The sequence below is a fragment of the Scleropages formosus genome, chromosome 2 (assembly GCF_900964775.1).
Source record: "Scleropages formosus chromosome 2, fSclFor1.1, whole genome shotgun sequence".
NCBI classification, from domain to species: Eukaryota; Metazoa; Chordata; class Actinopteri; order Osteoglossiformes; family Osteoglossidae; genus Scleropages; species Scleropages formosus.
Window position 1 is genome coordinate 41,666,770 of NC_041807.1, and position 27,099 is coordinate 41,693,868.

General features: G+C 43.0%; 1 protein-coding gene across 1 annotated transcript in view; it reads right to left on the reverse strand.

Moving 5' to 3' along the window:
- gnai3 (guanine nucleotide binding protein (G protein), alpha inhibiting activity polypeptide 3) overlaps positions 1-21,936 on the reverse strand; it is a 30,223-nt gene extending 8,287 nt beyond the window's left edge. The window contains exons 1-6 of the mRNA XM_018733938.2: positions 21,516-21,936; positions 21,219-21,391; positions 8,879-8,921; positions 7,665-7,806; positions 3,581-3,738; positions 1,998-2,126 (exon numbers count right to left, since the gene is read on the reverse strand). Coding sequence (XP_018589454.1) covers positions 1,998-2,126; positions 3,581-3,738; positions 7,665-7,806; positions 8,879-8,921; positions 21,219-21,336 — 590 coding nt within the window. The 5' untranslated portion in view covers positions 21,337-21,391; positions 21,516-21,936. The remainder of the gene's footprint in view (positions 1-1,997; positions 2,127-3,580; positions 3,739-7,664; positions 7,807-8,878; positions 8,922-21,218; positions 21,392-21,515) is intronic.
- Positions 21,937-27,099: the final 5,163 nt, after the last annotated feature.

A 27,099-nucleotide genomic window follows, 5' to 3' on the forward strand; every position in this document is an offset into this window, starting at 1 on the left:
ACTGACTATTGATTTGTTTCAGGGCCAATGATTTTCCTAAGCACACCTCCTTTAAATTTTGAGACCTCAAAACATCTCAATATTCAGGCCAGTTAACAATCAATAATTCAGCTGCTTAATTATGCAAGGGCTAGGAAACACTTAATGATGCTCAGTTGGTGAGCACTGCTTTTATTCATTTTAGAAGCAAAAAAGAAATTGCAGCAAAAATTCACAGAAAAGCTTTATTGATTACAAATTAATATGGAACTCATTTTGGAAGAAGGGAAAAATAAACAGTCACAGCAGGGGGTCACCAGGGCCAGGGACTAGGCGGCCGAGCCAGATGCATAAAATGTACAACTCAAGCATCAAGGCGCATTGACAGCGGCTTCCCTGTGGGCCCTTCACTGTCAACAGCAAAGAAAGGTCAAAGCAGCCTGCTGATAAATAGCATGAGATGCCGAGAACAAAGTCAAAACGTCCCCACGTCACAGCCACCCACTGAACGCCCAGCTGAACGCCATTGATCACATGTGTCACCCAAAGGGCCATGAGGTGATTGAAGCTGATGCCAGCTCCGGAGCACAGCTACAGCACAAGAGCCAATGGACACATAGCGCCACTGATGATAGATGTTCTGCAGCAGGTTACATTTGATTTCTGACAGAACAGCATAAATCGTTCATTTGAGCAGGGCTATGAGCAACATCATGCAGCAGCGTTTCTGTGCTGCAGATACAGCAACCACTGCCATGAGCTTCACTGCAGCAGCCTGGAGATTTGCATATCAGTCTGTGCAGTGGGACAACGATTGTGCAGCACACACAGCAATAGAGCAAGAAAAGAGGGTCTCCACTGCAGCAGGCTAAGGGTAGTAGGAGGATGCACCCTACAGTCCCATGAGAAATATCCGAGTTCAATTAGCTTTTTTGTCCTAACGCAGAAGAAATCCAAACACTTGCCACCACATTACTAGCACAGCTCTCACAGTGCTTTGACCCAAGTAGCAATTCAGCACTGTCACACATTTATGGATCTACAGCTACAGCCACAAATGGGGGCCAAGATGACAAGGCAGGAAATCAATAACTAGTGCCAAGTAGGTTTAAAGATGAAAATGAACTCAAGTATCTTTATGCTCCTTGGAAATAATTTCTTTCGTATGTAATGACTGGCACTGTATTTTTAACAATTAGAAAAAAATTGAGGAGATTTAACCTACCAACAACTATGTCTTTACTGGATTTTACAATGCTAGTTAACAAGTCTGATTAGTATAACTCATAGTTCAAACCTCAGCCTCTACACCCCAACAAGAACACTGAGCTCCTATACTTCTGCCTGCCTGGCAGTCCCACTCGCAGAGGGTGCAAAATTGAAAGTCTGTTACCTTATTTGGGCCTAAACATGGTGGAACAAACTCACTCTATCCCTCAGAACTGCTGAATCCCTCTCAGCATTAAAAGAGGGGCTCAAACCCATCTCTTTCAGAGCCATTTCCCTCTTGTTCTCCAGACAGCTTTGTCATTCTGGAGAAAAACCTTTAATGAATTACAGAATGTACATGTAAACAGGTAACTACAGAGCATAATGTGTTCTGTACCTTATAAGGTATACAGATGGTCATTTTAGCTAATTAGCCATTAAATCAGTGCTTTGTAAATAGACCAACAGTTGAACTACATGTTCTGAACCTCTGCTGGTAGCTCTTGCTCTTTTTCACTATGCAGCTCAGCTGTTCTGCATGCCCCCCACATTGTTACTGGGAGGTAAACCCCTTTAAAAAATTTCTACTAAGCGCAATCAGTCAGCGCTCAGCTGAGCCCTCTCAACAGCCAACATCTGAACAACCCTTGTTGTAGGATCCTCATCTGTATCAAACTACACTCAGTCAAAAGAGGGATGAGAACAAGGGCGGAGCTGTGCCTGGGGGGTGGAGAAACACACTGGGTGTGAAGTCATGTGCAGGTAGACGATGCCGTGTTGGAGGAGCAGAGCTGTGTGTGTATACTGACTTGAAATACAGCTCCTTGAAGGTGAAGTGTGTCTCCACGATCCCAGTGGTCTTCACACGGGTACGCAGCACATCTTGCTGGGTGGGGATGTAATTTGGCTGGGATATCCTATCCAGGTCATTCAGGTAGCTGTGGGGGGGAATGAAAGTGTATGCAGTCCTTTGCAACAAACACAGAAACCTGACAACCATCTAACTGCCACCTGGCAAACACAGAATGTCAAGACCTACAGCATTCAAATGTGCAAGTGTGATTATTTGCTTCTGATCCATCTATAAAAAAACTAAACCTCAAAGAATTTAAGCTCCAAAGACTCACTGTTCTGAATATTTAATGCAAGTAACAATGGTTGACTGTTCGGTATTTGAATATTTAAAAAAAAAAAAAAAAAAAAAATTGCTTGATACAGAACTCTTCATAAGAAAATATATGACACTAGTGTGCCCTCTGCTTAAAAAAATAAACATATTTACTGTGGTTTGCCAGGAGGAAACCTGTAGATTATATCTGCTGGTTGGGGGAGGATTTAGCAGGAGGCAGTAAAGCTTGTTTCCTTGTAAACCATCTGATGTGTCCATCTTTGCGTTCTACAAGGTGAAAGCCATTAGCTGCTCAGGACACACACAGCAAATAATATCCAGCAATCAATAAGTCACCCCAGGATGTGGCTTGAGCTCTTATCACATTGTCTGATTGCCACGTGACAGGACCAGGCGTCAGCCTGTCCACAGGCAACCAGGCGAGAAACCAGGACATTCACGTTCCATCAGCCTTCCAGCTCCCCTCGCTGAGGCAAGAAGCAGCTTAAAAAGTTTGAACGAGCCGAACAAAACTACTGTCCCCTGAGCCACTGGGAGAAGCAGCAGAGTACTACAGAATTTATAGGCAGTTTAAAACACGTTTCCTTTTCACGATAAAATGCACGAACGCAAAAATGAATACAGAAAATAAGCACAAAAAAGAACAAAAGACAGGGGGAGAGGCAACTGACGCAAAACTGCAGCTTTAGCATTCGGCTGTTGTGGCTCGTGATGCTGTGTGACAGCCTCGCTCCGTCACGCTGGCTCCATGCACTCAGCAAATCCCACAGTATAGCTCAGCAGAACGGGTGTACGAGCGTGGGCATATCCCTCCCTTCATCCTGCATGCCGATGTGCACAATGCCTCCGCTTGGATGACAAGCAGCAGCAAGCAGATTAAACAAAACAACACAAACATCTGACAGACAGGGCCCTACACAACCCCACACAAGCAGCCTGCTGGTGATATGCAACTCTGGAGAGATGCCAAACGGAGAACAGGCAAGTTACTGTGCTAAGTAAGCGCACAACGAAGGACTGCTGAGCCTCGTGGCTTTCCATGCACATCTTTAGTCGTGTCTTCTGCAATACCACTGCTGAGCGATGCCAATAGTTGTTGGCTACTGGACCAGGAATGTGACCATCCCTCGCCAACCCCTCCAGCACAGCGATGTCATTACAGATCTCAGATTGTATCGGATGGATTATATCTTTTACGTGATAATGTAAGGAAGAAAGGTTGAACTGTTGCCTGATGAACATCAGAGAAGTGTGTGCTCTTACTAGGAGGCCGAGTCGTTAAGCTGGTACTCTCTGGAGCGGAGGAAGCAGCTTTGCACTCCTGGGTCAGTCCACAGCCTCTTGATGACCCCTGCAAGCTCCGCTGTCATCAGTCCCTCCTCTGCCGTCCCGGCCAGCACGAAAAGCTGACGGGCGTCATCCTGGAGGGGAGAGACAGTTGCAGAATGCTAGTTATCCAACACAGTGAAAGACATTTAGGAAAAGACACATAGGAAATACAAGCTGAAGGCAACAACTTGACACAAAGAGTCATTCTCAGCAATGTTGCCTACATATGAAACCACAGGTTTCCATACAGGATAATGGAAAACAAATTGAAAATTCCATATTAATGTTTTCAGCCATAATCCTTGTATTCAACTTTTTCACAGCACAGAAAAAAACGCATGGGATTATATTGACACACAAGACGGTTCCAAAATTAAAAGATCTTTGGTTCTCTGTTTTGTCCCTAATGTCTTGGAACAAGGTCTCTCTGACCCTCAAAGCTGATCAGTCCCTCACAGCATTCAAGAAGGATCTCAAAACCCACCACTTTCAGACCCATTACATATATGCATATATAATTATACAACTTAAAATTGCAGACTGCCTTCAACAAAGAAATCAGGTAAATATTTAGCAGACACTTTATTCCAAAGTGATTCAAAACACTAAACAATACTAATCACTATAGGCCCCCCCTTAAAAGACAACTTATTTTAAAAGTTTGCTTAAATTTCTCCCAGTACAAGCAATTTGTGTTTGGCAAGAATTTGCGAGCAGCCAGTTGATAAGACGACCAGATAGTGAAAGTGTACCAACCAAAAACAGGAGTAGCAGGGAAGTGGCATGGAGCTATGCCTAATTCTCATATACAGTCACACCTCATGGAACACCTGTTGGTATAATTTTGATATAACATTGCATGCTCCCCTATAACACTAGAAAAACACTACAGCAACTGGTAAGGTTAACATCTAATGACACAGACAATGTTATATGCCACAAAAATAATCTACTACACTGTATTCATGGTGATCTTCCAGGTGTTTCTCATTTTTACACGTTTGCCACCATTTCATTCCCAAAAGTTATACAGCACACCCTTGAGATATGCTCATTTCACTTACAAGAAGTCAACTTTACAGTCTAATGGGGTTGAATTTCGCACACCTCAGCAGCACAAGACTTTTACATTTATTTAGCAGATGCTTTTCTCCAAACCAGCTTATTAAAGAGTATTTACAGTTACATTTATCTGATGCCTTCATCCAAGGTGACTTGCAGCGCTAGATACACTTCAATAAACTCCCAACAATCATTCACTTCTTTGCAGAGCAATGTAACATGCATGCACACACTACCTCAATTTAGTTAAAAATAACCTGAAATATATTTAGGATAAACCTACATGAATATAGGGCAAACCTTCCATATACATTGAGCAGGGGATCAAACCCACATGGAATCACACTGCCCAGGCACTGTGAGACACCATATCAGTTTGTTCAATGAATGCAACTTCATTTACACTGATTTGAGCCCTGCGATGGTCTGGCGTCCCATCCTGGGTGTGTCCCATCCCTCCCACGTTACCGAGTAGACTCCAGTTCACTGCGACCCTACACGGGACAAGTGGTTGTTGAGATTGGTTGGATGGTTGTTTTCATAAATTTACCTTCACTGTTCTGTCTTTTACATTAAATTCATACATAAATGCTTAGTATCATATGTTTTGTTTGTGAGCATTTGTTAAGCGCACAGTATGTAGTAGTAATGAAATCACAAATGAGATTAGATACTGAATAAGTGCAAGCGACAGCCAGACAGTATTAGAGTAATCAATGAAGGGAAGCTCCCTTTTTGTGTTGTGTTCTTATAACTAATGCTACTTAAGTAGCAGTGTCCATTTCAGTAAGAACTGGTGATATTTCAGCATAAATGGGTGTCACTTTTGGAGCTAAGGAACACAGTTTTTCATACCATTAAAACTAATGGTAACCATGTTTCAGTTATGAGCATGCATCACAAAGGGTTTTTTTTTCAGGAATGCATTATATTTACATTTATTCAGGTAGAAGGTGCTTTAAACCATACAACTCAGCAAGAACAAAAGCGCATTTCACCAACGAACATGGCCGTGGATGCAGACATGATTCTGGAAGTAGTCAGTTTAATGTCAACATTTAAACCACCATACATTACATGATATTAGAATATAGAATTCATGGAGTACAAATTTTAATACAATAAACAACACTACATGAGTAGCAGTATATAAAGTTCACAGGAAATACAAAAGTATTGGTGGCAACTAGTAAATCTGGAAAGAAGTCTGACGAACATACATTTTGAAAGTCAACTTAAGTTGTGAGAGAGATTCAGCAGTTTTGAGTGAGGGGGAAAGGTTCCACCAGACCGGAGTCAAAACTGAATCTTTGAACTAGATATTCAAAACAGCAATGTGTTTAAGTCACTGTTTAGCCATACTCAGCAGGTTCTGCAAATCTTGGACATCAATATAACACAGCCTTTAGAGCCATTCATTCCGTAAACATGTAACATTTGCCATCGTAATGTCATAACACTGCAAAACATACTCCAGGGCTTTTTTTAAAAAAAAAAACTAAGCTTCATCAAAAATGTTACATAGGCAGGTAGGTATATTTCTTACTAAGCAATACTGCTCGTTACACCTCCACCAGCACCCAATTTAAATTACTTGAAAAACTAATCTCTGCAAACTCCTATTCAATACTGATTGTTGACTGAATAATCCCATAAACCTGTAATTGATCACTAGCACTCAGGAAGAGCAGACAAGCTGCAAACATGCGGACGTGAGTATAATGAAGGCACTCCAACAAGATTCTGGTCACCCCATTCTGTGTGGGTTCTCTCTATTGCCATCTGGCAGCTTGGAGGGTAAAGACCTGATGCATTTGCACCACAGTAAACAAAAAGAAAATGAAAAAAGCTATAAAAAATTAACTGAAATATCCTATCTTCTTCAAAAACTGGTAAGTCAGTAATATATAATGCGAAAAGTCAGTGCATCAGTGTCAGCTGGCAGTCCACAACATCTCACATGGGGGTCAACCAAAACACTCACAGGAGAAAGACTTCCAGAAGCAAAACAATCGAGGGCTTTAAACAATGAAATCTTTCATTAAATTCAGCTGCAACCATGCCTGCACACAATACTTCTTTGATTAAGCCCTGTGGAGCGCAATAAAGTCACAGTTCCTGAAATTGATTCTGCAACACTAATTCTCTTCCACATTTATTACGAAAAGCACTTACATCCTGGCTCAGGCCAGGCTCTTACCCCACCCTTGGTGAGGAACATGATAAGTACAAATGAAAATATTCTTCCCAACAAATACCTTTACAGTACTGTTATACACAAAGTGATTCATGTACCACTTGCTGTGTCCTGCTTCAGCTTTGAACTTGTATCTAGCTGTGGCCTGAAACATATATGACTACTGGAAAGCTAATGCCTTATCCCTGCTGTGCAAAAGAGCAACACTGCTTCAAACCTCAATTGACATGCTTCCCAGCATGGTACTATCTTAAGCAATAATAACAATAATTAGTAACCTCTCACTGTTGTCCAGAGACAGATAAATTATCTACTGCCTTTGCATTCCAATCCCTGAATCACCAGGCCACCTGTCGTTTTCCTTAATGGTGCCCAGTTGTTTAGAGTATCCTTTGACAAGAAGGGATTAGAGAATGCGAGGGAGAATAGAGATGGGTAAATACCTTCCTGAACTGGCCAAATTGCTCATATCTCCCACTTCCAATTTTTTTTATACAGACACTATTACTCTATCAGTCAAAAATAACTGACATAGGATTCCATCATGTAGGCTAACAGCTGGGAGACTGGAAGCCTTATGGAGTTAAATTAAGAGAAGGAAAAGAATATTTCTAAAAGGTGCAGTTTTAAGTACTAACAATGGCTTGGAGATTCAAAATAACCTTTTAAGAGATTGAGATCTGTAAGCACACAGTCAATCCAAGGACAAAGCTAGCACAGCCAGGCCAACGTGAGCAAGAAAGGAGAGGTGGCACTTACAGCTCGGGCAGGGTCCCCGAAGTCCACTTTGAGTCGCCCCATGGCCCTAATGATGGCAATGATGGACTGGATGGTGTTGCTGTAGACTACCACCTTGTACTGCTTGCACTCATCTTCCGAGTAGCCATCCTCATGGATAATTCTGTGGGTGGAGGATGGTTGTTTCCAATGACTACAGCGAGGACATTTAGGGCTTCAACTTTGCAGTTCAGGTTGAGTATCACTCGACTGAGGAGCTGCAGGCTCAAGTGCAGCTTCTTAAGTCCATATGTTACTCATAAACCCTAGTCTCGATAGAGGATACATTTACACTTTTTTCATAGTAATTTTCAGCCAATGGCACAAGAAAAACTGCAGTTGCATAACCCAGGATCCAATATACTGCTCAAGAGAGCAAGAGCAGCTCTCCAGCATGAATTTTAACCAAATGAGGACTCCTTGGCAGCTGCACAACAGGCACAGTCATACATGAGCACTAAATGTATGGAGAGTTACCCCTAATCATCAGGATGATGGCAATAAAGTGCTATTCTAGCTTGTGAACTGTAATTATACCAAGCAGCTGATGGCTCAGGCTGCCTGCGATCAGGCACCGCTCATCATGCCATAACTTTTACACTATGAAAGTCATTCTGCTCCCATGGCTGAGGTGCAGATAGCAGCACCAATAATAGTTAAGCAAAGAGAAAATAACACTACATCAGGGGTTGGTGGTATGTCAATTTCTCTCCCGTAATGAAATTCAGTGAATCTTAGCTATTCCGTAAGGGACCTAATTAAAATGGTACACAGACCACGTTATTCCTTTTTTTTTTTTTTAAGTTGATTTTTTCGTGTGTGTGCGCGTGTGTGTGTGCGCGCGCATAGCGGGTTTGGCTGGGGCCTGTTGTGTGATGGGTCTGGGGTTTGAGTCCTCCTTGGGGTACCTTGTGGACTGGTGTCCCGGCCGCGGTGTGTCCCCTCCCCCCTCAGCCTTGCGCTCTGTGCTGCTGGGTTAGGCTCTGGCTCACCATGACCCCACTCAGAAGAAGCAGTTGTAGATGTGTGTGTGTTCATGTACAGATGATGCTGTTCTGCGTATTATATATCATAGCCCATTTAGTAGATTTATATATTTTTAAAGCTGGATGAACAACTGCACCCACAACTCCGCAGTCACCATACTGGCATCTGTTCATGGTCACAGCACTGTAGGATTAATGGCCTGTCCTTACTTCATCTGCTTCACGATGGTGCTTTTGCCAGACTCTCCAGCCCCTGAAACAGAGAGAATTAAGATAGCTTTAGAATGACACCTCAGGATACATAATCTAGCCAATTCAGTAAACAGCACGAGCTTCGGCAGCCCTGAACACTCACCTTTTTTTATTATTACTTAAAAAAAAAAGTAGTGTTTTTCAATGTATTAATTCAGCACTACCACCACACAAAATAACTTCTGGTGCAATGCGTGGACAAAGACGAACTGATGGGAGCTGCTTGTGAATCAGCTGACCCTGCAGATGACCAACAGTCAACACAAAGCCTTCATTTAAGAGCTGTTCAGGGCTATGAAATATGGGGGGGAAAAAATAATCTGGAAGGTTTTGAATAAATGTAAAGGTTTTGAATAAATGAATAAATGCATATATATTGTTAGTCTAACAGTGGAGTACACTTTACCCATCTAGACATACTAAGTAAGGCAAGATATGACAAAACCCCTCAAAATTCATAGCACTTCCTGTGATATTTGCTTTATTACATATCCAGTCCTAATGTACATGCATGAAATTACTGTATTTTTTAATAGTTAAGAAATTTACTTAAAACTTTACAACAAGGTAAAGGGAGAGAATTTGCCCCAGGTGGAGGAGTTCAAGTATTTTGGGGTCTTGTTCATGAGTGAGGGGAGAAGGGAGTGAGATCGGCCGCAGACTGGGAGCAGCAGCAGCAGTAATGCTGTCGCTGTACCGGACTGTAGTGGTGAAGGGGGAGCTGAGCCATAAGGCGAAGCTCTCCATTTACCGGTCGAAATACGTCCCTACCCTCACCTATGCTCATGAACTTTGGGTAATGACCGAAAGAATAAGATCGCTGATACAGGCAGCTGAAATTAGTTTTCTCCGCAGGGTGTTGGGACTCACTCTCTGTGACAGGGTGAGGAGTTCGGACATTCGGGAGGAACTCAGAGTAGAGCTGCTACTCCTCCACATTGAGAGGAGCCAGTTGATGTGGTTCGGGCATCTGATAAGGATGACCCCTGGATGCCTCCCTTTGGAGGTATACCAGGCACGGCCAACTGGGACAAGGCCCCGAGGTCGGCCCAGGACCCGCTGGAGGGATTATATCTCACAGTTGGCCTGGGAACGGCTGGGGATCCCCTAGGCTGAGCTGGAGGAAGTTGCAGGGGGCAGGGGCAGCTGGGCCTCTCTGCTTTCCCTGCTGCCACCGCGACCCTACTAGGACAAGCAGGAGGGATGGATGGATAGATGAATGGACTTTACAACTGGGTCTAGTACAAATCAAGGACTTTCAATGAACAGTGAAACTTGGCAATTTTTCTGACTGACCAAAATACATATATATTTTTTTAAAGTCTCTCTGCTCTACCTTTCAATTAACGTAATCCAGAATTTCACGTGATCAATGTTAATGAAGGGTGAGAGATTTTTTTTTTTTTTTTTTTTAAAAATCTGATTCTGAAAGAAGCAAACATTACAAATTTGGAGACCATATGCGACTACATGTACACTTCAATTTTCATGACAAGCTGAAAATGCCAGTGCTACTCCCCCTCAAAAATTTACTTACATAATGATTTCAGAACACTCAAAGCAGTGCAGCACACAGGGAAAAAAAAGAAACATCTTTTGCTCAGTGTTGCTCCCCAGCTGAAAAATACCATCCGTTGCACTTTACAATGTTAGTGATTAGCCAGAGTGTTGTTAGTCCCGGGTAATGCTGCAATCTGTTAAACTGCATCTTCAAAGAGTTTAACGGCAGCTGTTCAGTAAAGTCATTGGTTGAGCATCATCAGGCAGCCGATGAAGCGTAAGAGCAGCACTCTGGAATCATTCAGGAGTGCCCCAGATGGCCCCTTCTCCTCCACAAACACTATACCATTCTCTAGGGCTCTACCAAGGACATATTCAAGCAACCATTTGACTGATAAAAGATAAAGATTATATAAAGATATGATCTGTGTATCAACGAGCAGACAAGAGGAAAGTAGAAGTCACTAAAGTTGAGTTCAGATGACTGAATGATGAGCTAATGGCAAAATCAGGAATGCTCTCAACAGCCTTGTCCCTCAACACTGGTCATAAAGTGTCTTCCTGCATCTGATCTTCTGTTGCTTGCCCATTCATTTTTCATAGAAGTTCAGCTTTTCAGTAAATATCCTCCCTATGCACTGACTATAACCATGAGAGCAACAACGCCTGTTTCTGTTATTACACAGAATTGAAAACAGCCAACATTAACTACACAGCGATATCATTTTTGACATCACGTTGACAGAGTTCAATATTAGCTTGTGAAATAGTTCAAATGATGCACACTGAAACACACCGAAGAAACAGAATGTGCTGATGTATCTACAAGAATAAGCATTAGAATTATTCTATCAATGATATTTTCCATAACACTGTATGGCTGTGAAATAGGGTTAGCGATGAAGCAGGACAGGAAAAACAGACTTTTGGACTGTGATGCTGGAGGATACTTTAAGGATATCATGGACAGATAGGAAAACACTGATGTTGGATTATGTCAAATTACTGACATCATCATACTTTGTACTCTCACAGCAATGTTTGGAAAAGCCTGATGAAAAAGGATGACCAAAAACCAGATGGATGGATTCAATCACAGTAAAAATGAACACAATGCCTTCAACTCTTAGGACAAAAGTGGATGAGACCACTCTGGAGCAAGAGTAGACTATGACAGCACTTAATAACGACTTGGAAAAATAAATAACATCGAATTACAATTCCCGCCTCCCAACATGAATATTTATTGGATAGGACTACAGTCTCCCCTTCAAATTTGCGAGTTACATATTTGTGAATTACATCAATTTTTGAAAATCATCTCGCAAGTAAACGGGAATTTTTTTTTTTTTTGGGACTTTTGTGACCTCACAGAACACGCTCGCAGACCAGAAAATGTAAAGAAATGTTCAGCAATTCAAAAAAGCATATATGTACATTATTATTCTATTTTTATGTATACAACACTGTATACAGTACACAAATCATAAAAGACTGAGGTTTTCTGCCTAACGAGAATCTACAGACGCGCACATAGCAAAACGTAAACAAAACTTAACGTTCAGTAAATCATAAAAGCATTCATGTCATTATGTATACAAAATATTTTTAAAAGCAAGTATGGTAAAGAATCGTGGAATCTATATTTACATTTATTCATTTAGCCAACACTTTTCTCCAAAGTAACTTCTAATGAACTCTATATAGTGTTATCAGTCCACACACCTTATTCACCAAGTTGACTTACACTGGGACACTCATCCATACATCAGTGAAACACACTCCCTCTGTCACTCACACACTACGGGTGAACCTGAACAGCATGTCTTTGGACTGTGGGAGGAGACCAGAGCACCTGGAGGAAACCCACACAGATGAGATCAAGCGAACTCCACACAGCCTGAGTGGGGATCGAACTCATGTCCTCTCGCTCCATCCAGGTGCTGTGAAACAGCAGCGCTGCTCACTGTAGCGCCACGCCGCCCATACTTACAATTATTTATCCATTTATGCAGCTGGGTAATTTTACTGAAGCAATTTAGGGTAAGTAAGCATCTGCTAAGTGAAAAAGCATCTTCTAAGTGACATGTAAGTACCTTGCTCAAGGGTATCATAGCCAGAGGTGGGAATCGAACCTACGACTTCCAGGTCCAAAGACAGTAGCTCTAACCACTGCGCTACCAGCTATCCCTACATGATGTTTGTGGATGCTGCATATTTTTGTCTCAGCAGCCAGCCTCAGCCATGCCGTTGTTCTGCAGTGTTCATCTCGCCTTTCTTGCAGCAATTTGCAGTGGACTTTGTGCAAGAAACTATGAAGTGTAGTCATGGGCTCAAAGTGTAGTGCTCCTTAAGCTTCAGGAAGTGATGCAAAGAGGCAGAAAAAAGTAAAGACCCAGACCTTTGGGGGGGGGGGGGTGAAAAAATTTGGGAATTTTTGGATTTGCGAGGGGGCTGCGCCCCAGCCCCTCGTGGATACCAAGGGCTGACTGTACATGCAAATTCATCAGCGGTTGCAATGTGACCATCAGCATCACTAGCACTATTCATAGATATTCTTGAACATCCCATGGTCCAGAGGAAAAGGAGGTAGGGTCTGCATGGTGACTCAGTTGACAGTAGGTGGGCTCATGTGGAGGACTGGTCTGGCACACAACACACAGGGCCTGGAGCCCAGCATCAGTGCTGGCAGCCCTTGAAGTACGTCCTGGCAGAGTGCACTGAGGTGAGTGCCAGCTCACACACGGACAGAAGCGAGCTATGCCCACCATACAATTTGCTGCACCATTTCAACAGCTTTATCTCCTGAGGATGAAAAGGGGGTTTGCGCTGCAGGAAGAGGGGTGGTGGGTCCACTGGTCCAGCTAAACGTTCCTCAGCTCTGCCTAGAACAGCTGATGTTAACCAGATATGTAGACTTTCTCACAGAAGCTCAGAGACCTTGAGGACTAAGGGCACTTGTTTTCACTTTAACAGCAACAGAATGGATCAGTATATATCACACAAACAGTCAGGTCACACATGGTGGTTTCATCCACAGGAGCTTACACAGCTTGCAATTTAACACTTCCTACATCACATTACGTAATTTATACACCCCAATATTTTACTAAAGCAATTCGGATTGAGTAACTTAAGGGGGAAGAGCAGCACCTCAACAGATAACCTTTCACTACTTTTATACATACTTTATAACTTCGTTCCTGAAAGGAGAAGATGTTAGCAGGCACTTTCAATGACAGCAGTTTAAAATCCCACTGAGGTTTATCAAACAACAGATGTTTTACAGTTGGGTGAACAGAACCCAAACCCTGAGCTATGTAAACTAGGGTAAGAGAAACTGCCCCAAGAGCTCTGGCTCACTACAGTAAATGAGAAGAAAGGAGAACTCCAAAACTGAAACATCTGCCCAGCACCAAAAGTCTACTGGATGGTAGCATTTTCCTATATATAAACATATATGAAGCATGGTGGCATTACATCAACAGTGAAACTACCATAACATAACACCAGACCAATGAAAAGTCCACTACATTCCCAGCATCACTACACAGCAAGCAAAGGGAAAAGGATTACCATTAATTCTTTCCCCTAATAACCACCCTAGGAAACAGATGTGCAGTATATAATCAAAAACCACAAATATGAGACAGAGCACAAGAAATGCCTTGTTTTTGCACAAAGCAAGAAGGAAAAAAAGAGCTCCTCTCCCTCCACTATAAACATACTCTGCTTCAACTGTGGTTTATGTATATTAGCAAAGAAAGGGTATAGAACTAAAAGGTTTGTGTAATGGCATCGCTTTACTGTTCAAACAGACAACATGTTCCTGTTAACTTATCGGTCATAACCACAACCATGACTTGTCAGCCCTGCCTTATGCTACCCTCATCTGACTGCCATAAAATAGTGAAAAAGTATATCTATATGAAGAAAAGATACAATGATCACATGATGTAGCTGTGCGCTAGCTTGTATGCTCCCACACTGTTCTTACTTGATCTCTCTCTTGAATCTGTCACATCCATGTACTCAGTCAGTACACCACCTGCTGCCAAGGAAATACAGCCTTTCCAGTCAGTACAACCGCAGCTGACATCGATCTACGAGTGCTATTCCTCATGAGCTTAACCACCTGAAAAAAAAACTTGAGGTAGGTAGAAACAGTGGTGCTGTTCTCCCAACAGATGTGGAGCACTTGCGGTTTCAGTGGTGCAAAATTCCACCGAACCCTTCTCAAACAACTTTCTGGCATCATCTTCTTCAGGTCAAAAGACAAAATGTACACAACCACATTTATTGCACACATTTAAGAGCCCTTATAAGGGTCCAAATATTCTGGTATCCATGGGGTCTGAATTTTGAGCAGATTTTATAGATGGTATATGTCAAGCATTCTAGCATATCTCAGAGCCATTTTGGTGAGATTAAAATTCCACACAGCTCTCAGTGAACGGCAATACGCCCGCAGCTCTGCATGTCTGGGGTTAGGCTTGGAGTAAGAAGTGCTAGAAAGCTCAATACTCTGCCACATACTTGGAATGATAGTGAGAAGGAGCTGTTAGAGACTGAAAAAGCCAAAGGAGAAGATATTGCAGCATACTTCATTAAACTGTGCAAAAGAAACCCAAGAGACCTCATACCTTCTCCATGGTCCAGAACAGCAGCCAAAAGAGAGAATTTTATACATTTACAGGTAGACAAGATAAACCAGTGGATACCCAAACAGGTTCCAGCCAAGAGATCTGTTAAAATGCATTTTCAGACTCACCAGAACTTTATAGCATTCACCACAGCTGGTCATCCAGGGTAAACAAATTAGCCTTTGATTAGGACCAGTAGCTGACATTAATCCTTTGATTTAGACTGCAAAAATAAATGTGCATTCACAGCACATAAAATAAACTTTAAAAAAAAAAAATTAAGCATTACTAAGTGTTTATCAAGTTTGTAAAAAATATCAAAATCAGAGCTGTTACACTCATAACAATATACTCTAAAAAACTCAGAGCCCAAAGAAGTGACTTTTGGAAAGGCAACCTCAATGACAAAACAGGAAGCCAAATATAAACAGGGGCTTGAGAAAAAGTACAGTAATACCCACAACTGAGACAATTCCCTCTTTTTCTGTCTTGTAGTTTTCTATGTTTTTTCAACTGAATCTGTCAACTTAGTTCAACATGAACCAACCAGATGTTGTCAAGCTGGTAGAGATTACTGGGGAAACTCATCCCAGTGCTTCTGGATAATCTCTTTTGCGTTGAACAGATGTCTTAAAACCGTTCCAGAAATTGTCAAGTCCTCATTACTATCAAAAATTGATTGCTCACCCTGAAAATTCTTTATTTCCCTGGTTTTGGGGCTGATGTAGTGACTTGAGTTCTCTGAACTGCATCTCTCCCAGCATATAAGATATTCATTTGACTGAAGCTTTTCTCCAAAGTGAATTACAATTTTAAGATACTTACAATTATTTACCTTTTTATACAACCAAGTTCTTTAAACTGAGCAATTTTAGAGTAAGTACTTTGGTCAAGGGTATTACAGCTAGTGGGTGGATTCAAACCAGGAACCTTTTGGTCCAAAGGCAGCAGCACTAACCACTACGCTATCAACTGCCTCAGGGTCTCAAAAGTACACCACTTTCAGAGCCTTGTCTCACTTGACAGCTACATAAGCCTAGTACCATCTGCCGATTATCTATGTATTTGTTATTTGAATGTTACTTACATAGGCAGTTACTTGAGGAATGTTAAATAGCAACATTGTATTGTCAGATCAAAGCACAGTTTGTAATCCTCTGTGTCTAAACCTCTTCATCTGTTGTGCAATTCAGAGCAAACAAAAATGTATCATCAACTTGGACAGAAGCACCTAACAATGAATGAATAAATGCTGAACTCTGGAATCCTGCAGGATGTTGCATTACTCAGCAGTTTGAAACACTTTCCAGTTACACAAGTTCCACTCCTTGTTAATTCAACACCACTTCCCATGCTGACTTGCTGAAAATCACATGTGAATCAAGCCCTTATCTACTAAATGCTCCTGTGCTCAGATTCAGGTCTAATACATTGTATGGGGGGAAGCAACTTGGGGAAAGTCCAAGTTTCAACATGAGAAAAGAGGAACTGGGCGAGACACCTTCAGAAAAACTTCCGTATGTTAACCCAAAACAGACAAAACAGTAACACACCAAAGCCCTGCACACACAAAACAACTCGGTGGGTCTTGTTACTTCAGGAAGTCTTCTGCTGTGCTAACAGAAGCAGCATCAAGGAGCTGATTCATGGTGAAAAGATAAGTGGTTAGGTTCACAGGAACAGTTATGTGTTGTTTGACCAAAGGGAAGGCATCAAGTTTATGAAAGGGCAGTGGTCTGGGTCACAAAGGTACCAATAGCCTTCCCTAGATGTTTATTGTGGAGCTTTTCCAGTCAAACTGATACAACATAAATGTTTTACACTTCACCCTTTACACATACACAATACAGAGGAAACTAAAATCCTTCTTGGGTGTCTGCTTGTTTCCTTCCTGGGACTTTCTGGGTCACTGCTGCAGATCTGTAATCCAACAGCAACCCTTTTGTCAAACTACCAGAATGTTTAAATCCTGAGTTTATGAGACAAATCACATCTGACAAACTCAGACATGACACCACAATTTCGTAAGATTTCCAGAATCCTGGGAAACCCCAGAGTTATCACACAGGGAAATACCAAAAGTTTGTCTCAGAGTTTTTGCATAAAAGCTAAGCTGTAGAGAGCTGGCCAGGGAACAATGAAAGTCAGTTTTTGACAGCTGATTCAGATGCTGCTTGGAGATCACTTATGCAACTGCTAACCTTCACATAGATAAACCCCCTACATCCAGTGTGTAGAATGTAAGGTCAGAATTTTCCAAAGAAATGCATACCACCAGGTCAACAAGTGCCACTTAGTGTAAAGTCAAACACAAAGGTGAACGAATGACACAACTAAATGTTATAATTGTCACTATACTGACTGACATTTAGAATAATATTTTTAGAACAGCCATTTTAGGATAACATTCCTTTTATCAATGTCTAAATGAATGTTACAGGATTAAAAGTTTTATACATATGTCCCTATACCAAGTTTGTGAATTTAACATACAGTTCTGTTTATAGCACATTTATTTAACCCTTACGTAGCTTTGCTCAAGGCAACTTACAAGGCTGGATAAGTAACTTTTCAATTATTTACTCAACTTATACAGGAGGGTAACTGTTACTTTATCAGTTCGGGGCAAGTACCTTTGTCAAGGGCACCACTGCTGGGGAAGTGATGCAAACCTATGACATTAAGACCACAAAACATCATGCCACCTAATGTCCTTAATTACATAAACAGTTTACCACCTGCTCTTTAACTGTTTAATACATAGAGAGATGTGTTACAAGTTACCATAAGTTGCTGTGGTTGCAAATGTGAAAATAGGTTATTAAAAAATTCCTTTAGTTCATGGATGCATGTCAAACAGTCAAATCGGACAAAAAAAAAAAATACATCTCAAAGGAACTAAAACCTACAAAATATAGCTGGAGAGCACTCATCGAGCAATTGCAGCAATGCCGATCATCTGCTTCTGTTCCAGCAATGTGCACCTGACGAACAAAATGTGTACAACACCGTAACACAAGGTGCCCCAATAGACCACCCAAAGGCCACATCTTTATGTACTGGGTCAAAAGCCAAGACAGTATGTTTGAGTATGGGCGGCTCACACATATGCAGAATTTGAGGGTAACCTGGCGGTAAGGTTTGGGGAATCAATCGCAGGGGACTGTTTTGCAGAAATTCCACCACTTTGAGTCCAATGACGTGCTAACTTATTTTCATGAACGTCAGCCTGTGTGAATATTCAAAGCAGTACGGGAAGACCGCACCACAGAACACTGCCGTTTTCTGTGTGCAACTGAAAGGGACAGTACAAACCACCACTGTGCTGCAGTGAAATGGTTTAAAAGAATGGACAAGGAATCCACAATGAACCTTTTTTTGGCAATTTCATTTGGAGGAACAAAAGGGGGGGGGGGGGAATCTAATTCAGAGTAGAAAAACACCGCCTAAGCAACCATATTCTAAACGCTACATGAAAGACAAAAAGATGACTAAATATTGTAGAAACAAGCTAAATAAGTGCTCAAAACCACAGATGGACATACAATTTAAATATAAAAGCATTTACATTATTGCAAAAATAAGATGCAAGACCAGTGGGTTCAGGGTTTCGACAATTCCTAGCAAAAACCCAGTGGGAGACTGTATGAAAATATTTATAAATCGATGCAGAAAAAAAGTATGTGGCTAACCTTTCAGCATGAAAATAACTACACATTTGTATGCATTTCCCTAGGGGTAAGTTCAAGCAAATTACAACTGTAATAGTTGTTTTACATAATTTGGTTTCACTGGCTTGACAAGTGAAGTTGCATGTAGCTCTGGTCTACACCAAGAGTGGGCATGCTGTAAGGGGGCTGTAGCATCAGCATATTTTCATCGTACAATCATTCAGCAGATTAACAGAAGACATTACTAAGGCAGAAAGTATTATACACACACACACACGCACGCACGCACGCACGCACAGAGTATCATGACTTCCCCCCCATTTTCTAGTTAAGATTTGTCTACAACTCAAAGAATGTCAATTTAAAACAGATTAAAATCAGGGTAAACCCAACCCACAGCCACTGTGGGCTCACTAGGGAAGACAAGCCTCCACTGTAAAGTGAGAAACGCTGCTGTTGGGAAAAGGGGATTAGAGCACAAAGAGGGAAGCAGCCATCTGTAAGTCGAGGGAACAGAACCACACCACTGACAAAACGAGATGAATCATTTATCAACCCTCATCTCATATCAGTTGAACGTCTACAAAATTACAGGGCACGCAAGCTTTCGCCATCCTTTCCTTAGACCCAGTTATGGTTTCAACCAGTTAAATATTTGCCATCCTGCTAGCCTTTCACACTCCTGGTTGCAGTAGCAATTGCAGTAATGTCCAGAGGAGTTAGGACACGCTGAGAGCACGTCTCTAGGTTGCAGACGTGCTTATTAAATCGTATTCACAGTGGGGAGGGATTCAATGAGGCCAGTGAAGTGACTTTTGTACCATATGAAGCAGTGTGGATTTGTCCTGTTTGGAAGATGGAGACAAACACACTGGTTTGTCCAAATGGTCCATTCAGTGGTGTTCACTGGTCTGTCAAAAATATTCAACAGCCGACACAGAAAGATGACAGAATTGCGGGCTACACCATTGTAAAAAAACATCAAAACGGTTATACTGAAGGTAATATATACAAGGGAACTCACATGTTTTGATGCATTAGATCAACAGCAAGGTTTTCTCCTTTATTATTGTTTGCATTGAAAAATGTACTGTTTACAGTACAGACTGAGTAGATAAAATTTAACATTTAATCACACTAAAAAGTGATTATCAATACATTTGCATGTTTGGCAGAGACTTCTCTCCAAAGTGATGTATCACTTGTTCATTGTCCCTAGAGAGACAGATGTAAAACAAGCAGCATCCCCCCCATTTAAGGGTGTACTTCACATTTATATAAACCAAGCAACAGAAGCAGAACAGTGCAGACAGGCCTGACTGTATGAACCTTCCAGGAGAGCAGAGGCATTCCTCCAACAAGTGGACACAACAATGTTGGCTGAAGGCATGTTTGACAGCTCTGCATCATGTTGAGCTGCAGGTCACACACACTTCCCTGGGAGATCTCACACTCGTCACACCATTTCTCATGCTTACCACAAGCCCTTGCATGCATGGGAAAAGTAAAAAGAAAAACACTGCAGTAAAGGCACATGAATGTGGGATCTAGCACCATCCAGCAGGGTGCCAAGCGAGTGCCAATAATGCTGGCTAAGACTTTTTCTGAAGTGCTAAGTAGTTGTTCAACCTGCCTGCAAGGGGTTTGGTCCAAAGAACGCATAAAGTAATTTTCCATTACATTGCTTCTGAGTAGGATGTTCTCACTCAACTGAGTTTAAGTACTGTGCTCTAGGGCTATGGTGGAGGACAAGGTTCTACAACATATGCTTTGAGGTATCTTTTTTGAGTAAAGGTTGGCTTTCTGGTGCATCTGGGCACTTGGGAGGGCTACTGAAGCCGGGCCAGGACTATCAAGCCACGCAATAGATGATGTTGAGGTGGAACACCAACCCAAGTCCTGACTTCCACACACAGTGAGTGACAGACCCTACAGTACATCCGCAGTACGTTCACCCAAAGAGAGCAAATCACACCGTACAGGTGCTCTAACTAAGGTACCTGTCAAGCGCGCGCGCGCGCGCACACGCACACGCACACAGACAGACAGACAGACACAGACAGACAGACACACAGGCGCCTCTACCGTTGAGTTTCCCCTCAATCAGTCTGGCAGTCAGGAAGCTGGACAAGCACCGTTCTGAATACCCAACTTCCGGGAACGGTTTGTTCAACAAGCCTCACGAACTCACCTATTTTTTTCCCCAGTTTTTTTTTTTAGTTTAGTGGCGCCATTACTAATCATTACGAAGCACGTGAGTGAGGTGCGTTAGCCGTTGTTGTTAACCCGCAAGGAGACGGGGCTCCCGCCGCCTGACATTTCCTCTCGCATGATTCACGTGCGAACGGTCACGCGCGGTTGTCCTGTGCTCCTCGCGCTCATTTCGGGCACGCAGACAGTACTCACGATGCGAATTTCACGCACAGAGAGAGCGCGGACGAGCGAGCGGGAGGCAGGCAGGCGCGCGCGCTTCCCGCCACTCACCGAGCAGCAGCAGCTTGACCTCGCGCGACGCCTTCTCGCCGTCCTCGCGCAGGTTGCGGTCGATCATCTTGCTCCTCTCAACGGCCGCCTTGTCCTCGGCGCTCAGCGTGCAGCCCATCTTGTGTCCGCCGCTCTCCTCCTCCAGGCAGTCTTGTTAGGAAGAAAGCGCTTGGCTGTTGGCGAAAAAAAAAAAAAAAAAAAAACAGAATACGAGAGAAGCAACGGCGTCCGTCTCGTCGGCAGCCCGAAAAAACGAAGCGAGGAATAGAGCTGAGGAGAAAAGGCGTCAGCGCTCACATAGGGCGGCGGATGTTACACACAAGTGCACTTTCCCACAGCGGGCGATGTCGAATGACGAGAAAATGTGACGGGGAACAGCTCAGCAACGGTACCCAAGCGCACCATGTATGCGGGCAGGCGGCTCACTCACTCACTCACTGACTCACTCACTGACTGACAGTGTGAGTCTGTCAGACAGACAAACCAGCTAGTGAGCGCTGCTAACTCGTCCTGCGAGCTGGGAAACTGAGCACTACAACCACGGTGGGTAGGAAGGAAGAAAAAAAAAAACAGATAAACTCGAACCGCATGCCAATAAAAGGTTTCGAAGAAGAGCCGACAGTGTCAGACGAGCTCGAACGACTACCCGTCCGTATACTATGAAATCAGCGAGCGCTTCCCGACGTAGCGAACGGAGCGAGGGATTTATGCAAATAAAAGCAAACCTGGACGTGTTCCCGGGGCTTATGGGAAATGTAGTCCAACCTCCACTTTTAAAAATACAATAAAAACATAGAAATAATGAATGTTATGCAGTTAATCATGTATTTGGACTTTTTAGAAAAATATGTCAAATTTAAAAACTAAAAACGTTTTCCTTCATTCTGTATATATGTCTCAATTAATATATTCGTGTTATGTATACATAATTGATTAAATAAATATGTATTGCCACGCGTTTAATTAATATATTAATATATTTGGTCATTTTAATTCTATGCAAAATTTAAAATACGTTATTGGTATTTGAAAATATGATTTAAAAACCACAGTTGTAGATAAACACAACTAGAAAATGTTTTTCACGCTTCACGTTCATGCAAGTATAAAATTATGTGCTTTAGCATAACAAGTATAATCTAAAACAGTGTTACATACACGTTTATTCGTATTAATTTTACTAAATGTCAAGTTTTCAATGTACAAAAATTATAGTAGTTGTTACAATACAAGCATCCATTTAAAGAAAATATACATAAACAAGTGATGTAATACGATTAGATCATTGTTGTCTTAAACTAGGGTTTTTTAAAAAGTAAACAATGCACCTTGGGTGATCTGCACTGGTAAAGACAGAGATTCCTAGTGTCCACTCATGTTGAACTCTGTTGTCCTTTGCCTTGGAGAAGAATTTCAAATGAATTCATATTTTAAAATAATTAATTGTATATCCATTTGGATACTTTCGGAAACTGTTGTAGTTCATATTGTTTTATCAGCATAAATTGATGTACGCGTGCATTTTCCAGTATGGCACCCAGTATGAGTCCATGTTGTGGAAAAGACAGCAGCATTTTGTTCCTCTGGAAACGTTTCTGTTTCCTCACCAAATGTGGCTGTGATGAGGATTTGGAACCCGGGGTATATCTGGTATCATAGCACCCCCAGCGGAGGCGTTTCGCTAGTGCAGCAGCATTGTGCTGGGAGCCATTAGCTATGAGCACACGCTCGGTGCACGCGGGCTGGGCCACGTGTTGTGTCCCTGGGGGACTGCGGCCTGGACAGCTGTCCACAGACAGCTCATGAGCCCCACACTAAAGGAGAAGGCCCACCTGGCGCATTTAGTGTATGTGTGCAGTTATCTGGCTAATAGGTGCATCCAGTGCTCAAGTCCTGTGAAAATGTGCACATGCAGCACATCACGCCCCGAAACGCCAGCGTGGTCCGGTTATGTGTGTTTATGCATATGGAAAAGCTCATTTTCAAATGACTTAGAGAATACAGATGCTGCCCTTATGATCCACAAGTTCAAATCCCACCTCCAGCTGTAGTACCCTTGAGCGAAGTACTTACCCTAAAAGTGTTCCAGTAAAATTGCCCAGCTGTATAAACAGGTAAATAATAGCAAGTCGCTTTGGAGAAGAGCATCAACTAAACAAATAAATGTCACTGATCATGTTAGAAACCATGTGTGAATTGGTGTTTTTATCAACGGTTGCGCAGGGACCCTTTCATTGGAACAAGAGAGCTGGGCGTGAGACATTCATAGACACTTGCGGAAAATGACAATTTTACCTGCAGCATGTACTCGTAAACATGCACACACAAACATGCGACAAGAGAGAAACACGTATACGTAGATACCAACAGAGTGACACAGAGACACAGCTTCACTTTAGGAGCCCTGTGTACACAAGGTAATTGGACGTGGACACAGGAGTCCTTCTCGTGTGTGTGGGGTGGGCTTGCAGCCCTGCGGGTGACTAATGTGACACTAATGCGATGCTGTGTGCTTCCTGAAGGGACAAAGGAGAGCCAGTGCCAGGGGTGTTGAAACAAGTTGGCAGGTGTGCGTGTGTGTGTGTGTGTGTGTGTGTGTGTGTGTGTGTGTGTGGGAGAGGGGGGCAGTCTCGACGGAATGCTCCTCCCACCCACTCCCTCAGCCTGAGCAGTGTCCTTAAAGATGGGTTGCCATGGAAACATCAGATTCCGGAGAAGCTGGGGGCACACAGTGTGAGTCCCACCCACTCTAGCCGGTCCGCCTCACCTGCCACGTCCAGCGTGCGCCGCTTTCCACCAGACGTGGCAGGAGCCCTTTTCCCTGGCAGGCAGCCCACTTGAAACTGTCACGAGGCCTTACATTCACTGAATATATAAATTCAGTGTGTCTTATTTTTAATAAACCCACAGGAAGTGGTGTCTGACACCCGGTGACACCTTTGAGTAACAGAGCTCAGGGTGCGAAAGTCAGCGTGCATGTAAATACAATGTAAAATGTAAGTCTAAGCCATAATCCGATGAGTTTGCAGTCCTTACCAAGTAGTTTCACGAAACCAGACTGCAAACAAGTTATGTGTATTATCTCCACCATTCATAGAGCACTCATCTGCTCCGAATGAAGCGGGAAAGCCGAATTATGTCCCCCACTCTCCCCCCTCTTCACACACCTGTAGGACGCACGGTCCAGTCACACGGCCGAGCTGAGGCATGACCCCTTGCGCGCCACATTGGCACCTCAGCGGCTGTCCAGAGGTCATGTGGTCATCATCATCATTCTACTGTTAAGGTCAGTCCGTTATTCCCACCTCTCTGAGCCCCCCCCCCAGCCCTGGGAGCAAGAGCCACCCTCACACACTGGCCTTCCTTCTCGTCTTGTTGACAAACAACCGCGTGTGACTCCTCACCAAACCCCGACATGCCAATCGCAGCTATGCAGGTGCTTCCCAAGCCTGGCAATCTCGGTGGTGCCCTGTGGAGAGCCTCTCGCATCTGGGTCAGTAGATGGGTGTGCAGAAGACAGCAGACGGGTCCCTGGACAATGGGGTGGGGTGGGCAGTGCTAACCGTTAAACACATCACTCAACACAAGCATCGTACACAGAGCTACACTCATTGTCATATTTAACTGCTCATATCAGTCTTCTGCCCATAGTGCATTTTTTTGGCCAAAGCTCTGTCCTTTTTTAAAGGGTTTAACTTCAAGGCCTTTTTTTTTAGTCATATGTCCAGCTCGCTGTCCCGCTGAAGTTTATATTTTAAAGCAACTTTTTTTTGTCTTTTGGGAAGGCGCTCAATAAGACATCTTCTGGTGTTGCAGCAGCGTTTTCTTGGTCCTGCCTCATGTGTGCCCTCTGTCCATCTGTGCCAAATTCTTGGGTGCATGAGATATGCAGCAAAAATGAACGACGATGCCAGAAAGAGGCTTGTGGTCCGGGGGTAGATTATGAGGTGGAAACCCCACTGGACGTAATGCTACCGTGAGGGAAATCTGGTGGACAGTGACCTCTTAACCCTTGTAGACATCCAGAGACACAGGTAGATACACACTGCTACATCACCCTACCCAGCATAGACGCACACGCACGCACACGCACACACCCAGTGCAGATGCAAGCCCGTGGGCACTTTCATTGCGCAGTTGAAACACAGCAGAAAGGTCAGGTCGTTTGAACCCTTTACCAGACTCCAGGGGTTCTTCTATCCAGGAGGACATGAAAGCGGTGAGTCAGAGAGGTGCTGATCGAGGAGAGAGGGGGAAGCTTTCTTCCTGTCACCTGCACGTTGGTCTGCTCTCAGAGTCATGCTTGGTGAGTGTCTTTAACCTTTTCTTGGTCAGTCCTCTGCGCTCAGGAGAAGAGAAGCATCACCACCATTTACACCTTGAATTACCCATGAGGTAGCAGGTAGTGTAGCAGTTAAGGCTGTTGTCTTGTACCCTGAAGGTTGTGAGTCCAAGCTCCACTTCCTGTGACTGCTGTAGTACCCTCCAGAAATAAATATTACCGGTCCACTTAACAAATGCTTTCTTCCTCCAGAGCAACTTAAACTGTTAAGCTGCTCTTTCTAGTTACCCGTTTTTGCCCTTTAAACTTAGGGTAAGTGCCTTCCTCAAAGGGTACAGCAGTATGAGGTACTTGCATTCGCTGGATCCAAAGACAGCAACTCTAACCACTGTTGTACCTGCTGTTCTTGCTCCAAAGGGCTCCAGTAAAAATACCAATGGGAACACGAGTAAAACAACAAACAATAACAATAAGAAAACCTCTTTAATTTCACTATTCCAGCAATGTGACTTTGAACTTATTACGACTCTGCCCATGTCATTTATGACATCACCAAATCAAGTCTCTCACTGTGTTCACTGTGGCAAAATATAATTAGATTATTACAGTATGCTCACACACATCCTTGTAAGGAAAGGTACTGTTTGTATGGTGTTTATTTCAATATATATTCGATCTATATATTTTTTCAAACTCGGTTACTTTGTGGCTATTCTCTTTTACTTCATCTTACTTGATCGTCTCTTTTTTTGAATGTGTACTTACATTTACTCATTTATTTGACATTTATTTATCTTGTTGATTTGATGCTTTTCTCCAAAAGGGGCTTAAAATGTGAAGTAACGTGCAATTTTTTACTTGTTTATACAGGTGGGTAATTTTACTAGAGTAATTCACAGTAAGTACCTTGCCTAGGGGTACTAGAGGGGAGATTTGAACCTGCAACCTTTAAGTTCAAAAGCAGCAGTTCTAACCACTCCTACCCACTGTCCAAGTGCATAAATGAGCATCCGATATACCGACTTCTATCTATCTATCTATCTATCTATCTATCTATCTATCCTCAGTACTGTTGACCTTGCGTTGGGTTGGTGCTATGAGTGTGTTAACCAAGAACTCACCACTTGCTTGCTGGTTACTTACTAGTGGGCGCTGAAAGCTCAGTGGGCAGTACCCTGGGTCTGAAAAGGGGTTCGAGCACAAGGGCTAGTCTGACATGAGGACATAAATGGTGTTTGCTGGCGATTTGTCACGATGTGCTCGCTCCTCGCTATGTGCAACGCTAATGTATACAGTGTGTCGTGAGTCAGAGGGGAACACTTTCTGACTGCAGCGTAATAATGTGCAAACAGATTGAATTACTGTGCACCCACACATGGAGCTGTTGTGATGAGCTCACAAAGGAAGTTCTGGGCACTGATCCGCACCCCACGGGTGCTGGGAACGGATGGACGGCGCTGTCCTGCTGCCGCATCCCCCCTCGTTTTATTTTTACCTCGTAGTGTTCAGCAGAAATGCCAGAAAGTGCTCGTGAGGCAGTGGTGGAAGATGTTTGCGTGGAAAGAAGTTGCATGATCTAGGAGAGGCGATGCCCACGTT